At 43.9% G+C, this 17,680-nt stretch overlaps 1 protein-coding gene across 2 annotated transcripts in view; it reads left to right on the top strand.

Moving 5' to 3' along the window:
- Nucleotides 1-1,480: 1,480 nt before the first annotated feature.
- CALCOCO1 (calcium binding and coiled-coil domain 1) overlaps nt 1,481-17,680 on the top strand; it is a 74,269-nt gene continuing 58,069 nt past the window's right edge. Inside the window, exons 1-2 of one of the 2 annotated variants that reach the window (XM_069758736.1) lie at nt 1,481-1,541; nt 13,744-13,909. In XM_069758736.1, the coding sequence (XP_069614837.1) occupies nt 1,495-1,541; nt 13,744-13,909 (213 nt within the window). In that variant the 5' untranslated portion in view covers nt 1,481-1,494. Of the gene's footprint in view, nt 1,597-13,743; nt 13,910-17,680 lie in introns of both variants that reach the window. The other variant, XM_069758737.1, reaches the window with a different exon arrangement.

The following is a 17,680-nucleotide window of genomic DNA, read 5'->3' on the forward strand; positions in this document are numbered from 1 at the left end:
TAGGTGCTGTATTAGGTGCTGTATTGGGCGCTGTATTAGGTGCTGTATTGGGCGCTGTATTAGACGCTGTATTAGGTGCTGTATTAGGTGCTGTATTGGGCGCTGTATTAGGTGCTGTATTGGGCGCTGTATTAGGCGCTGTATTGGGCGCTGTATTAGGTGCTGTATTGGGCGCTGTATTGGGCGCTGTATTAGGCGCTGTATTGGGCGCTGTATTAGGCGCTGTATTGGGCGCTGTATTAGGTGCTGTATTGGGCGCTGTATTGGGCGCTGTATTAGGTGCTGTATTGGGCGCTGTATTAGACGCTGTATTGGGCGTTGTATTAGGTGCTGTATTGGGCGCTGTATTGGGCGCTATATTAGGTGCTGTATTGGGCGCTGTATTGGGCGCTGTATTAGGTGCTGTATTGGGCGCTGTATTGGGCGCTGTATTGGGTGCTGTATTAGGTGCTGTATTGGGCGCTGTATTGGGCGTTGTATTAGGTGCTGTATTGGGCGCTGTATTGGGCGCTGTATTAGGTGCTGTATTGGGCGCTGTATTAGGTGCTGTATTGGGCGCTGTATTGGGCGCTGTATTGGGCGCTGTATTAGACGCTGTATTGGGCGCTGTATTAGGCGCTGTATTAGGTGCTGTACTGGGCGCTGTATTGGGCGCTGTATTGGGCGCTGTATTGGGCGCTGTATTAGACGCTGTATTGGGCGTTGTATTGGGCGCTGTATTAGGCACTGTATTAGGTGCTGTATTAGGTGCTGTATTGGACGCTGTATTAGGTGCTGTATTGGGCGCTGTATTGGGCGCTGTATTGGGCACTGTATTAGGTGCTGTATTAGGTGCTGTATTAGGTGCTGTATTGGGCGCTGTATTGGGCGCTGTATTAGGTGCTGTATTAGGTACTGTATTGGACGCTGTATTGGGCGCTGTATTAGGTGCTGTATTAGGCGCTGTATTGGGCACTGTATTAGGTGCTGTATTAGGTGCTGTATTGGGCGCTGTATTGGGCGCTGTATTAGGTGCTGTATTAGGTACTGTATTGGACGCTGTATTGGACGCTGTATTAGGTGCTGTATTAGGCGCTGTATTGGGCGCTGTATTAGACGCTGTATTAGGCGCTGTATTGGGCGCTGTATTGGACGCTGTATTAGGTGCTGTATTAGGTGCTGTATTGGACGCTGTATTGGACGCTGTATTAGGCGCTGTATTAGGCGCTGTATTGGGCGCTGTATTGGACGCTGTATTGGGCGCTGTATTGGGCGCTGTATTGGGCGCTGTATTGGGCGCTGTATTGGGCACTGCACAGCCTCAGAGCCCTGACAGTGACGTTACAGTCGCCTTTGCATCCCTTCATTTCCACTTCCCAGGGAAGAAAACTTTTCACAATACAAAATAACAATAAAACACCAAAACTGTTCCCGTTACCCATAGCAACGCGAATCCTTCCGAGACTTCTGAGCTTTTACAATCGCAAGTCTTTCTGGGTAATGCAGTACGTCCCGATGGCACGCGCAGCCTGCCGCGCCAGTGCTGAGACTACAACTCCCAGGTAGCAGCGCGCAGAGCTTTTGTTGTTGTGGGACAGCTGATTTCTGAGTGCGGGGGTAAGCGGTTTTGTTTGTTCCTATCCGGGGGTGTTACGTGCGGTGTCTGCGGGTGTGCGGCCTCCTGTATGAGGGCGGGCTGGGTGCGCAGCCTAAAGCGGGGCGACGTGATGCGGGGACACAAGAGGTGCGCAGCAAGTCTCCAGCTGCTGCATAGGCCTGGTACAGGCGGCCGCAGAGAGGCGGAGATGCTCGGCAGCGCCTGCCCGGAGTTTTCCCTGCACCATAAGTTTTTCTTTCAGCCTCGTGGAGGTTAGGACGATGCAGGGGATTCCTCCTCTCCTGCTGTGATTATATTAGGGCCACACTACGACTCCCATAGTATTTGTTATCCAGCTTTTCCATGCTCCTGAAAGGCAAGTCCCAGCCACAGGAATCATACGGCAGGACCAGGCCACAAGGCGTCGTTCACATCTGCGCTTTTCATGAGAATAATGGCCGCACCAGCCCCTTATCCTTATGGAGCCGTTGGGTTTCCATCTTGGTGGTTGTCGTTTTCTTGGAAGAAATTAGCGCACTTGTTTTTCTGACATTCCTCTTGACATCTGCTCCAATACAGATGTGCACAGGTGTAAATCTGCCCTCGGAATGTGTCGCCCACCCCATGGCGTGCCACAGGTGCATGCAGGGCTAGCTCACACTTGCCCGCTTCTGGTGCCCGATGTCCTGGAGGTGACATAGTGTGGCACCAACCTTTCAGGCATCCCCCCATTTGCTGCTTTCCTTACATTGTGTGCCCACCATGAGTTTTTGGTGCGTTTTTGCCCCTGGATATTTTCGCTGCATCAAAAACGCAGCGTCTTACCCTCCAGCAATGTGGATGGGATTTATAGAAATCTCCTGCCCACTGCGCCTTTTTCCTACACAGTGGTGTGCGTTTCAAGTCCTCAAAATGTCAATTGCTCTTGTGGGACGCTGAGTTTTATGTGCAGATTCTTCCCATAGACTTCCATTAGGTGGGGTGAAAATTTGCAGGTAAAAAAACGCATGCAAAACGCAGTGGAAATGCATGTAATCCGCACATAACTGTATCACTAAGGTTTTGTCAAAGCCAAATACTAGTAAGTATCAAAGACAAAACCGCTGTAAAACATGAGGTGCCAACAAGAGACGAAAAACGATAAAAATGCAAGTAACCTAATTTATTTATTATTATTTTGGGCACCGTTGCAGTCTAGCAGTGGTGACCGGTCTCCTGGGCAAGGAATGCAGTCCTTGCATGCTCTTTATGATAGAGCTTGTAAGTGCTGCTCTGAAGCTGGCCAGGATCTGGACAAATCAGCGCCTCCAATCCTGCAGAAGCAAAGTTGCCTTGGCAGTATCGGAAAACGCACAACTCAGGCCATTGATGCGATGATGGTTCTGGTCCAAACTCGCAATCGACCAGGGAGCCAAGGGAGAGGTGCGCGCCTGCAGAACAAGTTGAGAAAAATCCTTTAGGCTATGTGCACACGTATTCTAGGTCCACTGCAGATTTGATAAATCCGCAGTGGTAAACCGCTGCAGATTTATCGCGGTTTTTCTGCGGATTTCACTGCGGTTTTACAACTGCAGATTTCTATTGCAGCAGTTGTAAAACAGCTGCGGAATCCGCAGAAAGAAGTGACATGCTGCGGAATGTAAATCGCTGCGTTTCCGCGCGTTTTTTTCTGCAGCATGTGCACAGCGTTTTTGGTTTCCCATAGGTTTAAATTGAACTGTAAACTCATGAGAAACTCATGAGAAATCCGCATCGTGTTCACATACCCTTAAGGTACCGTCACATTTAGCGACGCTGCAGCGATCTAGACAACGATCCCGATCGCTGCATCGTCGCTGGAGAGCTGTCACACAGACGGCTCTCCAGCGACCAACAATTCCGGTCCTCTGGTAACCAGGGTAAACATTGGGTTACTAAGCGCAGGGCCGTGCTTAGTAACCCGATGTTTACCCTGGTTACCAGCGTAAATGTAAAAAAAAAAAACACTACATACTTAGAGTGCCTACAAGTAGTATTCAACCCCCTGCAGATTTAGCAGGTTTAATAAGATGCAAATAAGTTAGAGCCTTCAAACTTCAAACAAGAGCAGGATTTATTAACAGATGCATAAATCTTACAAACCAAAAAGTTTTGTTGCTCAGTTAAATTTTTATAAATTTTAAACATAAAAGTGTGGGTCAATTATTATTCAACCCCTAGGTTTAATATTTTGTGGAATAACCTTTGTTTGCAATTACAGCTAATAATCGTCTTTTATAAGACCTGATCAGGCCGGCACAGGTCTCTGGAGTTATCTTGGCCCACTCCTCCATGCAGATCTTCTCCAAGTTATCTAGGTTCTTTGGGTGTCTCATGTGGACTTTAATCTTGAGCTCCTTCCACAAGTTTTCAATTGGGTTAAGGTCAGGAGACTGACTAGGCCACTGCAACACCTTGATTTTTTGCCTCTTGAACCAGGCCTTGGTTTTCTTGGCTGTGTGCTTTGGGTCGTTGTCTTGTTGGAAGATGAAATGACAACCCATCTTAAGATCCTTGATGGAGGAGCGGAGGTTCTTGGCCAAAATCTCCAGGTAGGCCGTGCTATCCATCTTCCCATGGATGCGGACCAGATGGCCAGGCCCCTTGGCTGAGAAACAGCCCCACAGCATGATGCTGCCACCACCATGCTTGACTGTAGGGATGGTATTCTTGGGGTCGTATGCAGTGCCATCCAGTCTCCAAACGTCACGTGTGTGGTTGGCACCAAAGATCTCGATCTTGGTCTCATCAGACCAGAGAACTTTGAACCAGTCAGTCTCAGAGTCCTCCAAGTGATCATGAGCAAACTGTAGACGAGCCTTGACATGACGCTTTGAAAGTAAAGGTACCTTACGGGCTCGTCTGGAACGGAGACCATTGCGGTGGAGTACGTTACTTATGGTATTGACTGAAACCAATGTCCCCACTGCCATGAGATCTTCCCGGAGCTCCTTCCTTGTTATCCTTGAGTTAGCCTTGACTCTTTGGACAAGCCTGGCCTCGGCATGGGAGGAAACTTTCAAAGGCTGTCCAGGCCGTGGAAGGCTAACAGTAGTTCCATAAGCCTTCCACTTCCGGATGATGCTCCCAACAGTGGAGACAGGTAGGCCCAACTCCTTGGAAAGGGTTTTGTACCCCTTGCCAGCCTTGTGACCCTCCACGATCTTGTCTCTGGCCTTGGAATGCTCCTTGTCTTTCCCATGTTGACCATGTTTGAGTGCTGTTCACAAGTTTGGGGAGGGTCTTAAATAGTCAGAAAAGGCTGGAATAAGAGATAATTAATCCAAACATGTGAAGCTCATTGTTCTTTGTGCCTGAACTACTTCTTAATACTTTAGGGGAACCAAACAGAATTCTGGTGGGTTGAGGGGTTGAATAATAAATGACCCTCTGAAAAAACTTTTCCCAATTTAAAAAAAAAATAAACAAAGAAATAACATTCTTTTTTGCTGCAGTGCATTTCACACTTCCAGGCTGATCTACAGTCCAAATGTCACAATGCCAAGTTAATTCCAAATGTGTAAACCTGCTAAATCTGCAGGGGGTTGAATACTACTAGTAGGCACTGTACATTCCGGTGTCTGTCCCCCGGCGCTGTGCTTTCCTGCACTGGCTGTGAGCGCCGGCCAGACGTAAAGCAGAGCGGTAACGTCACCGCTGTGCTTTATGGCCAGCCAGCGCTCACAGCCAGTGCAGGAAAGCACAGCGCCGGGGGACAGACACCGGAATGTAAGTATGTAGTGTTTGTTTTTTTTTACATTTACACTGGTAACCAGGGAAAACATCGGGTTACTAAACGCGGCCCTGCGCTTAGTAACCCGATGTTTACCCTGGTTTCCAGTTAATACATCGTTGAATCGGCGTCACACACGCCGATCCAGCGATGTCTGCGGGAGATCCAGCGACAAAATAAAGTGCTGGACTTTCTGCTCCGACCAACGATGGCACAGCAGGATCCTGATCGCTGCTCAAAGTCAAACTGAACGATATCGCTAGCCAGGACACTGCAACGTCACGGATCGCTAGCGATATCGTTCAGTGTGGAGGTACCCTTTAATGTTCATTTGGTTGTATGTACAAGGAACTATCTGGAAACTCTGCTTTCCTGGAGGCTTGCATGTGCACCTGGGAAATTTGCCACCTCTTTCTGAAGTCCACGAGGTCTCACGTTTTTTGGAGCCCCCTGGATGCTTCCAGATATTTGACCATAGTTTGGGCAGCATGAACCAGATGACGAGTTTCTTGGACAGCTTTAGTAATGGTACCTGGCGTGGAATCGGTGACATAGGGCTCTCCTCTAGCTGTGTTCCCCTGCTAACTCCAGCTTCAGGTGACTGCAATGAATGCACTTAGCGCCCATGAAGTTATGCTATCTCTTTAGGATAATCATACGACTGTTTAAAGAGGTTTATCTCGAAATAATGTATAAAGAGTGCCAAATCTTATCACATGGAAGTACCTAGTTCCAGGTAATATAGTTCCCCCTTATCTATGAAGGGACTTTGTAATCTGTCAAATAAGCGCAGAGGTCGTTACATAGAAAATGTTGAAATGAGAAACTCTGACAAATCTCATGTCTGAAATTAAAAGATTTGTCCCAGAAAGAACATATTACCAGTATACACTTTTCTACAAAATAGGAAATAAATGTCTGAGACCCCACTGATCACGAGAACCGAGGGGGCCCCAAACTCTTATATGAGTGGAGCTACAGTGTGCATGTGCAACACTGCTGCATTCACTTTCTATAGCAATGGTGGTCGAATGGTCTCGATATAGCACCATTTACATAGTAGACATCGGGTCCCCCCATTCTTAAGATCAGTGATCATACATTTATCCCCCCCTCCATCCGGTGGATCGGTGATAAATGATAATTATGTCACAACCCTCCTGGGGACCCATATAAGATTACTAGCAGACTATAGGGGGCCTTTATTCTGCCTAGGGCCAAACATATATAAGTTTACAAGTTCCCAGCAGTCAGGAACTTTTTAACATGGTGGATCAGATTTACCATTGTGAGTTCGCCTGGATTTTGGCAGAACATTCGAAAAAATGTTGGCGCATTTGACGCAGATAGTCGCATCCAGTTGTGGACAAGCCCAGATTGCTTTTCTGCCTGTAACAGCTCGCACTTCTCCTGCTACCTAGAAAACAGTATACCGTAAATTCAATTTTGTACTTCTAATACAGTTAGGGCCAGAAATATTTGGACAGTAACACAAGTTTTGTTATTTTAGCTGTTTACAAAAATATGTTCAGAAATACAATTATATATATAATATGGGCTGAAAGTGCACACTCCCAGCTGCAATATGATAGTTTCCACATCCAAATCGGAGAAAGGGTTTAGGAATCATAGCTCTGTAATGCATAGCGTCCTCTTTTTCAAGGGACCAAAAGTAATTGGACAATGGACTCTAAGGGCTGCAATTAACTCTGAAGGCGTCTCCCTCGTTAACCTGTAATCAAGGAAGTAGTTAAAAGGTCGGGTGGATTCCAGGTGTGTGGTTTTGCATTTGGAAGCTGTTGCTGTGAGCAGACAACATGCGGTCAAAGGAACTCTCAATTGAGGTGAAGCAGAACATCCTGAGGCTGAAAAAAAAGAAAAAATCCATCAGAGAGATAGCAGACATGCTTGGAGTAGCAAAATCAACAGTTGGGTACATTCTGAGAAAAAAGGAATTGACTGGTGAGCTTGGGAACTCAAAAAGGCCTGGGCGTCCACGGATGACAACAGTGGTGGATGATCGCCGCATACTTAATTTGGTGAAGAAGAACCCGTTCACAACATCAACTGAAGTCCAGAACACTCTCAGTGAAGTAGGTGTATCTGTCTCTAAGTCAACAGTAAAGAGAAGACTCCATGACAGTAAATACAAAGGGTTCACATCTAGATGCAAACCATTCATCAATACCAAAAATAGACAGGCCAGAGTTAAATTTGCAGAAAAACACCTCAAGAAGCCAGCTCAGTTCTGGAAAAGTATTCTATGGAGAGATGAGACAAAGATCAACCTGTACCAGAATGATGGGAAGAAAAAAGTTTGGAGAAGAAAGGGAACGGCACATGATCCAAGGCACACCACATCCTCTGTAAAACATGGTGGAGGCAACGTGATGGCATGGGCATGCATGGCTTTCAATGGCACTGGGTCACTTGTGTTTATTGATGACATAAGAGCAGACAAGAGTAGCCGGATGAATTCTGAAGTGTACCGGGATATACTTTCAGCCCAGATTCAGCCAAATGCTGCAAAGTTGATTGGACGGCGCTTCATAGTACAGATGGACAATGACCCCAAGCATACATCCAAAGCTACCCAGGAGTTCATGAGTGCCAAAAAGTGGAACATTCTGCAATGGCCAAGTCAATCTCCAGATCTAAACCCAATTGAGCATGCATTTCACTTGCTCAAATCCAGACTTAAGACGGAAAGACCCACAAACAAGCAAGACCTGAAGGCTGCGGCTGTAAAGGCCTGGCAAAGCATTAAGAAGGAGGAAACCCAGCGTTTGGTGATGTCCATGGGTTCCAGACTTAAGGCAGTGATTGCCTCCAAAGGATTTGCAACAAAATATTGAAAATAAAAATATTTTGTTTGGGTTATGTTTATTTGTCCAATTACTTTTGACCTCCTAAAATGTGGAGTGTTTGTAAAGAAATGTGTACAATTCCTACATTTTCTATCAGATATTTTTGTTCAACCCTTCAAATTAAACGTTACAATCTGCACTTGAATTCTGTTGTAGAGGTTTCATTTCAAATCCAATGTGGTGGCATGCAGAGCCCAACTCGCGAAAATTGTGTCACTGTCCAAATATTTCTGGCCCTAACTGTATGTACCCCACTTAGGCTGCCGTCCCACTATCAGTATTTGGTCAGTATTTTACATCAGTATTTCTCAGCCAAAACCTGGAGTGGAACAATCAGAGGAAAAGTATAATAGAAACATATGCCCCACTTCTGTATTTATCACCCACTCCTGGTTTTGGCTTACAAATACTGATGTAAAATACTGACCAAATACTGCGAGTGTGACGGCAGCCTTACACTGTGCGATTCCGTCCTTGAAGTGCTTTTATTATTTTTACTATTCAATAGAACATGTCATAAAGTAATTATTATCAGTGGAACTGTGTGACACCTTCTCCATGGACGGCTGGTCTGAAAACAGCCTGTTCCCTGGATCAACATAAAAGACTACAGTGGGGTAACCTGTTTAGTCTTTTTGTGTCTCCGCTTAGTACTTTGAGCACATCATACTGCACTCATCTGCATAGACTGCGTACCTCATTAATGCCTTGCGAATATCTCTAATTTGGTGCAAGTATGAAAGTGGTATGTTCCTTAGTGGGTAAAACATGCTACATTCAGAGAGGAAATGCATAAAAATACTATAAGCCATCAATGAAAAAATGAAAGGTGGCGCTCCCAAAAGCTGCACTTTAACAGTCCTTTATTCCAGAGAACATAACCGGAGGAGCGGTGGGCAGGGGGTGTGCAGGACTGGAGAGGCGAGGAATTTTGTGCTGCAACAGCCATAAAAATACTGTAAAAGCCATAATAAAATTTAAGTCATAATAAAAGGATCCCACCAGCAGCCGCTGCCCTGCTTGTTGACTGTTTCCAGTCAGAATAACTGGTCCTTTGTACGCAACTTCATAGGTAGTGATGCCAGATTACAGAAATGTTAGATGTGCTCACCTTATTGCATTGTCTAATACCCGCCCCCCAACTGTCCAGTGTCTTCACCCCCAGGCCTGGTTGACAATCCAAGTGGACCTACAGAAAACATGGTCACAAGCTCGTTATAGTTTATTACACTATAAAGGATTATGGGCTTGTACGGCACAGGTTTTAAAAGTGGTTATCCAGTGCCTTTCACTTCTCCATTAGGAGCATAGGTGCTGCTGATGTGGCATCTGTTAGCCGAGTCTTGTGCGCCTGTCCTGTTAGAATAGGAGCTATGTATGATAGTTGGCAAGCAGCTCACAGACGCCACATTGGTAGCTCTTCTGATCTGAGAAGAGCTGCAGGACCCCTTTAAGAAAGACAAGCTTTGAAGAGCCACTGTGGTTTTTATGGAACCACTTGCTCCAAGAATTCAGGCATCACCCCTCACCAGCCATTTGATAGGCCACATTCAGAAGTCAATGTTTCACGTAAATTTCCTGTGATTTAGAGTGCTGAATGATACTCTGTGGGGTTGTTCACATGTCCTTGGTTTTTTTTGTGGACCGTGTGCCTGTGTAAAAAATCATGGAGTTGTGGAGATGTCTGTTTTTTTTTACCGTCATCACAGATGAAAAGTATTAATACAAGTCTGTTTGTCCGTGAAAAATTACAGAATGAACACACATGGCAGCAGTGTATGGCATCGGTGTACAGTCCGAGTCTGTACATACAGTAATTGCAAAATATAGGATAAGCTTTGTAATGTATCTGTATGTGAAAAATGTTGACCAAACGCTGAGGACACAGTGGACCAAACACTGAGAAAACACTGGACCAAACACCTGAGGACACAGTGGACCAAACACCTGAGGACACAGTGGACCAAACACCTGAGGACACAGTGGACCAAACACCTGAGGACACAGTGGACCAAACACCTGAGGACACAGTGGACCAAACACCTGAGGACACAGTGGACCAAACACCTGAGGACACAGTGGACCAAACACCTGAGGACACAGTGGACCAAACACCTGGGGACGCACTGGACCAAACACCTGAGGACATATGTACATGTTTTTTTGCTTACGTATGTGAAAAACATTGACGTCTGAATGAGGCCTTAGGCGTTCAGCTAGCAGATTGGCATCTAGAATATAAAGAGTACTGCAGGAATTAAGTACAGTCATTGATAGACCATTATTTTTAATCTTTAAAGACTCTATAATAACAGGGTCTGTGCCACAGGACTGGCGTATTGCAAATGTGGTGCAAATATTCAAAAAGGGAACAAAAACTGAACTTGGAAATTATAGGCCAGTAAGCTTAACCTCTACTGTGGGTAAAATCCTGGAGGGCATTCTAATGGATGCTATACTGGAATATCTGAAGAGGAATAACCTCATGACCCAGTATCAGCACGGGTTTACTAGGGACCGTTCATGTCAGACTAATTTGATCAGTTTCTATGAAGAGGTAAGTTCCGGATTGGACCAAGGGAACCCAGTGGATGTAGTGTATATGGACTTTTCAAAAGCTTTTGATACAGTGCCACACAAAAGGTTGATACATAAAATGAGAATAATGGGGATAGGGGAAAATATGTGCAAGTGGGTTGAGAGCTGGCTCAGGGATAGGAAACAAAGGGTGGTTATTAATGGAGCACACTCGGACTGGGTAGCGGTTAGCAGTGGGGTACCACAGGGGTCAGTATTGGGCCCTCTTCTTTTTAACATATTTATTAATGACCTTGTAGGGGGCATTCAGAGTAGAATTTCAATATTTGCAGATGACACTAAACTCTGCAGGGTAATCAATACAGAGGAGGACAATTGTATATTACAGGATGATTTATGTAAACTAGAAGCTTGGGCTGATAAATGGCAAATGAGCTTTAATGGGGATAAATGTAAGGTCATGCACTTGGGTAGAAGTAATAAGATGTATAATTATGTGCTTAATTCTAAAACTCTGGGCAAAACCGTCAATGAAAAAGACCTGGGTGTATGGGTGGATGACAAACTCATATTCAGTGGCCAGTGTCAGGCAGCTGCTACAAAGGCAAATAAAATAATGGGATGCATTAAAAGAGGCATAGATGCTCATGAGGAGAATATAATTTTACCTCTATACAAGTCACTAGTTCGACCACACTTAGAATACTGTGCACAGTTCTGGTCTCCGGTGTTTAAGACATAGCTGAACTGGAGCGGGTGCAGAGAAGAGCGACCAAGGTTATTAGAGGACTGGGGGGTCTGCAATACCAAGATAGGTTATTACACTTGGGGCTATTTAGTTTGGAAAAACGAAGACTAAGGGGTGATCTTATTTTAATGTATAAATATATGAGGGGACAGTACAAAGACCTTTCTGATGATCTGTTTAATCATAGACCTGAAACAGGGACAAGGGGGCATCCTCTGCGTTTGGAGGAAAAAAGGTTTAAGTATAATAACAGACGCGGATTCTTTACTGTAAGAGCAGTGAGACTATGGAACTCTGCCGTATGATGTTGTAATGAGTGATTCATTACTTAAATTTAAGAGGGGACTGGATACCTTTCTGGAAAAGTATAATGTTACAGGGTATATACACTAGATTCCTTGATAGGGCGTTGATCCAGGGAACTAGTCTGATTGCCGTATGTGGAGTCGGGAAGGAATTTTTTCCCCAATGTGGAGCTTACTCTTTGCCACATGGGTTTTTTTTGCCTTCCTCTGGATCAACATGTTAGGGCATGTTAGGTTAGGCTATGGGTTGAACTAGATGGACTTATAGTCTTCCTTCAACCTTAATAACTATGTAACAATGAATTCGGAGAGAGGAAAGGATGATTCATGAGTTGGCAATTGTCAGGTAAAATATGGAAACAAGCTAAGCTTTGCCCACAGATGAAATACTGATTCATGTCCTTTTGTATTCATGTGGAGTTTACCATAATTGGAATTAAAAATATTAAAGTCAATTCATTATAAAGCGGACGATGAGGGCCCAGCGACAACAGTTGTCAGGGGTCAGGGCACAGGCGCAGTAAAACAAAGCCACAGATTTCATTTCTCCCTGTGAGATCTGGAAGACATCCAAGTGGCAAATACCCTTTGGCATTGCGCTAAATGCTTTGCTCTGAATACATGGCTCTATTAACTTATTTCTATAAAGAGACTGATGAGCTATGAATTCTAGGGCCGGGCTAAGCTTACCGAATATCCCTGTCTACAGAACCAGTGTTTCGGAGAAAACCAGATCTGTCATATTGATGCAAATACAAGAAGCAGCATGGAGGGTAAAGGGGTCATTTACAAACCCTTTTATAGTGACATATACCGTATATAATATATATTTACATGAGTGAGGACTAAATGTACATGTTGCCAGTAATAATGTTCCATAATTTGGCTTGTAGGAAATATTCTGCCTCAAGGCCAGGCTATTTCTTAGGCCTCCAAACACATTGGACTAAAGTGATCTGAGCTTGCTGATATCGGCTGTTTCATCCACCGGTCTAATGTATGAGGGAACCTCAAAACACTCTCCCGATAGATGACGTTGAGGGAGAGAAGAATCTGGCCTTTAGGAGTGCCAAGGTCGATCCTTTTACTCTCTGATAGATAAGCCGCAGCGCCTCGAATAAAGTCAGAGCCAAACTGTCCTGTATATGGGGGAATCAGGGGAGATAGTTGTCAGCCAAATGTGTCTGGGGTGCTCTAGTGGTGGCCATGGCCATTAGTGACCTTTGTGTGAAACCTCACCTGTTTTGGTAGGATTCTGTGAAATCATTCCGAATACTTACTAGATCCCCATTAAAATTTCTCAGTTGCTGTTAAATCTAAGTATGGTATATAAAGATTAGGGTGCACTCACAATGTAAACAACACTACACGAAAATGGATAATGCCCCATCAGGGTGCTACATCTTGTTTGGAGACCAAAGTACAGACTAAGAGGAGAAGAAGACCAATACAAAAAATGGTGTGCACACCCGATATAATGCAGTCAAAATTCATACAGCTTTCTTGATAACATGGACAAACAACTGATTAAAAACATCTAAAAACATGGAAGCATGATACAATAACATACCACCAACCCTGAGTATTGCATCGAGTATATGGGTGAAATGGACATGCCACAGAGAGCACTAGTGAGGCAAGATAGCTGTTAGTAGCACCTCCAACTAATATATAAATAACCCCAATGAAAAATAATAACATAGCATGGTATAAGGGTCACAATGAGGCGGATTAGCTGAGATTGGAGATGAACTACAAACAGAAGATCAAATAGTAAGCAGGAAAACAATAATGCTTAAATAATGCATCATATCGGGTGTGCATTTTTTGTATTGGTCTTCTCTTTTTGCTGTTTAATCTAATGCATGAATACAATGTTTTTAAAGTGTACAAGTAATAATAGTTTAATGAGATATACAGTAACATGATAAATAAGTTTTATCTATTGTCATCCGTAGACGCAAGATAGTGAACATCATGGAGGATTCTCTCCTGCCTCAGGGGTCATGTATCAGCTTCTTGAATGTGGCTCAAACCTACATGTCCAGTACCAAAGTGGAGTGTCACTATACCCTGCCGACCGGGATGAAGGGTTCTACCAGCGACTGGATCGGCATTTTTAAAGTGAGAAAGTTCCCTTTGTTTTATCAATTAGTTTTACTCTTCAATACAGGCGACCTAATTTTACAACAAATATCCCCTTGAATCGTCCTCTCATTTGAGCTTTTTCTTATTCACTTTATGCATATTTAGCCACCTCTTTATTACACGGTAGCCACCTCTTTACTACACGGTAGCTGCCTCTTTACTACACGGTAGCCGCCTCTTTACTACACAATAACCGCCTCTTTATTACACGGTAGCCGCCTCTTTATTACACAGTAGCCGCCACTTTACTACACAATAGCCGCCTCTTTACTACACAATAGCCGCCTCTTTACTACACGGTAGCCGCCTCTTTACTACACGGTAGCCGCCTCTTTATTACACGGTAGCCGCCTCTTTACTACACGGTAGCCGCCTCTTTATTACACGGTAGCCGCCTCTTTACTACACGGTAGCCGCCTCTTTATTACACGGTAGCCGCTTCTTTATTACACGGTAGCCGCCTCTTTACTACACGGTAGCCGCCTCTTTAGTACATGGTAGCCACCTCTTTACTACACGGTAGCCGCCTCTTTATTACACGGTAACCGCCTCTTTACTACACAATAGCCGCCTCTTTACTACACAATAGCCGCCTCTTTACTGCATGATAGCTGCCTCTTTACTACACAATAGCCTCCTCTTTACTACACGCAAGTCGCCTCTTTGCTACACAAGAGCCGCCTCTTTACTACACAATAGCCGCCTCTTTACTGCACGCAAATCGCCTCTTTACTACACAATAGCCGCCTCTTTACTACACAATAGCCGCCTCTTTACTACACAATAGCCGCCTCTTTACTACACAATAGCCACCTCTTTACTGCACGCATCTTTACTACACAATAGCCGCCTCTTTACTACACGCAAGTCACCTCTTTACTACACAATAGCCGCCTCTTTACTACATGCAATAGCCACCTCTTTACTACACGCAAGTCGCCTCTACACAACACAATAGCTGCCTCTTTGCTACATAATAGCCGCTTCTTTACTACACAATAGCCGCCTCTTTACTACATGCAATAGCCGTCTCTATACTACACAATAGCCGCCTCTATACTACACAATAGCCGCCTCTATACTACGCAATAGATGCCTCTATACTACACAAAAGTAGCCTCTATACTACCCAATAGCCGCCTCTATACTACACGGTGGCTGCCTTTTTATTACACGGTAGCCGCCTCTTTATTACAAGGTAGCCTCCTCTTTATTACAAGGTAGCCTCCTCTATACTACATGGTAGTCACAGAATTTCAAGAGGATGTCTCTAGTTAGATTTCTGGTTACATTTACAGTTCTGTGAAAAAGTGTTTTGCCCCCTTCCTGATTTCCTATTCTTTTGCATGTTTGTCACACATAAATGTTTCAGATCACAAAACAAATTTAAATATTAGACAAAGGTAACGCAAGTAAACACAAAATGCAGTTTTTAAATAAACGTCTTTTTTAAAAAGAAAAAAGAAATCAAATCTACAGGCCCTGTGTGAAAAAGTGATTCCTCCCCTAATTAAAACAAAAATTAACTGTGGTTTATCACATTTTTGGGAAACTTGAGTTCAAATTCCCTAGCCACACCAAGGCCTGATTACTGCCACACTGGTCCTAGTCAAGAAATCACTTAAATAGGACCTGCCTGACAAATTGAAGTAGACCAAAAGATCCTCGAAAGCTAGGTATCATGCCATGATCCAAAGAAATTCTGGAACAAATGAGACACAAAGTAATTGAGATCTATCAGTCTGGGAAAGGTTATAAAGCCATTTCTATAGCTTTGGGACTCCAGTGAACCTCAGTGAGAGCCGTTATCCACAAATGATGAAAACATGGAACAGTGGTGAATCTTCTCAGGAGTAGCCGGTCGACCAAAATTACCCCAAGAGTGCAGTGATGACTCATCCAAGATGTCACAAAAGACCCGACAACAACATCCAAAAAACTGCAGACCTCACTTGCCTCAGTTAGTACCAGTGTTCATGACTCCACCATAAGGAAGAAACTGAGCAAAAAATGGCCTGCATGTCAAAGTTCCAAGATGAAAACCACTGCTGAGCAATAATAACATAAAGGCTGATCTCCGTTTTGCCAGAAAACATCTTGATGATCCCCAAGACTTTTCGGAGAATACTCTGTGGACTGACGAGACAAAAGTTGAAATTTTGGAAGATGTATGTCACACATATCTTGCATAGATGTAACACAGCATTTCAGAAAAGGAACATCATACCAACAGTAAAATATGGTGGTGGTAGTGTGATGGTATGGGGCTGTTTTGCTGCTTTAGGACCTGGAAGACTTGCTGTGGTAAATGGAACCTTGAATTCTGTTGTCTACCAAAAAACCCTGAAGGAGAATGTCCGTCCATCTATTCGTATTTCAAAAATCTGACTGTCACATCCAAACATAGACTAGGTGTGAACAGATGCTGAACCTAGAGTCACCAACTCATATACAGTCAAATAAATAAGGCAGCACACTGTGGCGCTAAAACATGCAAACATGAAACATGAAAATTGAACTGCATTACTGCATTAGAAATATGAAAAAATGAGAGCGTTTATCGCATAAATTGGCCAATTCATGTGTACCTGGTAGCCATATTAGGTAGGGCATCTCCCTTATACCAGGTCCTACACTTACTTTCCTTTCCTCGCTGAGAATAAACGTCTTCATCTGAATGTCTACCTGTGAAACCTCTTCTGAGACTAAATTTCTCTCCCTCTGTGGAGGGGTAATGGACCTGCTGCGATTAAAACACATGTGGCTAAGAGGCAGAGTGGTCAGTCAGAAGGCTAGTGAATACAAATTTCAAAAAAACTGACCGTCACATCCAAACATAGACTAAGTGTGAACAGGTGCTGAACCTAGAGTCCCCAACTCATATACAGTCAAATAAATAAGGCAGCACACTGCGGCGCTAAAACATGCAAACATGAAACATGAAAATTGAACTGCATTACTGCACTAGAAATATGAAAAAATGAGAGCGTTTAGCGCATATGCGGCTACCAGGTACACATGAATTGGCCAATTTATGCGCTAAAAGTTCTAATTTTTTCATATTTCTAGTGCAGTAATGCAGTTAAATTTTCATGTGTCATGTTTGCATGTTTTAGCGCCGCAGTGTGCTGCTTTATTTATTTGACTGTATATGAGTTGGTGACTCTAGGTTCAGCACCTGTTCACACTTAGTATATGTTTGGATGTGACGGTCAGTTTTTTTAAATTTGTATTCACTAGCCTTCTGACTGAGCACTCCGCCTCTTAGCCACAGGTGTTTAAATCGCAGCAGGTCCATTACCCCTCCACAGAGAGAGAGAAATTTAGTCTCAGAAGAGGTTTCACAGGTACCCAATCAGATGAAGACGTTTATTCTCAACGAGGAAAGGAAAGTGTAGGACCAGGCATAAGAGAGATGCCCTAATGTGGCTACCAGGTACACATGAATTGGCCAATTTATGCGCTAAATGCTCTCATTTTTTCATATTTCTAGTGCAGTAATGCAGTTCAATTTTCATGTTTCATGCTTGCATGTTTTAGCGCCGCAGTGTGCTGCCTTATTTATTACTAGATGGCAGCCCGATTCTAAAGAATCGGGAGTCTAGAATCCATATATACTTTATTTATTCAAATGTTAGAATAATACAATTAATAAATAATAGTAAGAAAGAACAAAAATAATAGGCAGTATATGGAGAAAACACCAAACAAAAGTTCAAAATTGGTGTGAAAATGTCACTGAACCAC

This window comes from Ranitomeya imitator, chromosome 3 (assembly GCF_032444005.1).
Source record: "Ranitomeya imitator isolate aRanImi1 chromosome 3, aRanImi1.pri, whole genome shotgun sequence".
Taxonomy (NCBI): Eukaryota; Metazoa; Chordata; class Amphibia; order Anura; family Dendrobatidae; genus Ranitomeya; species Ranitomeya imitator.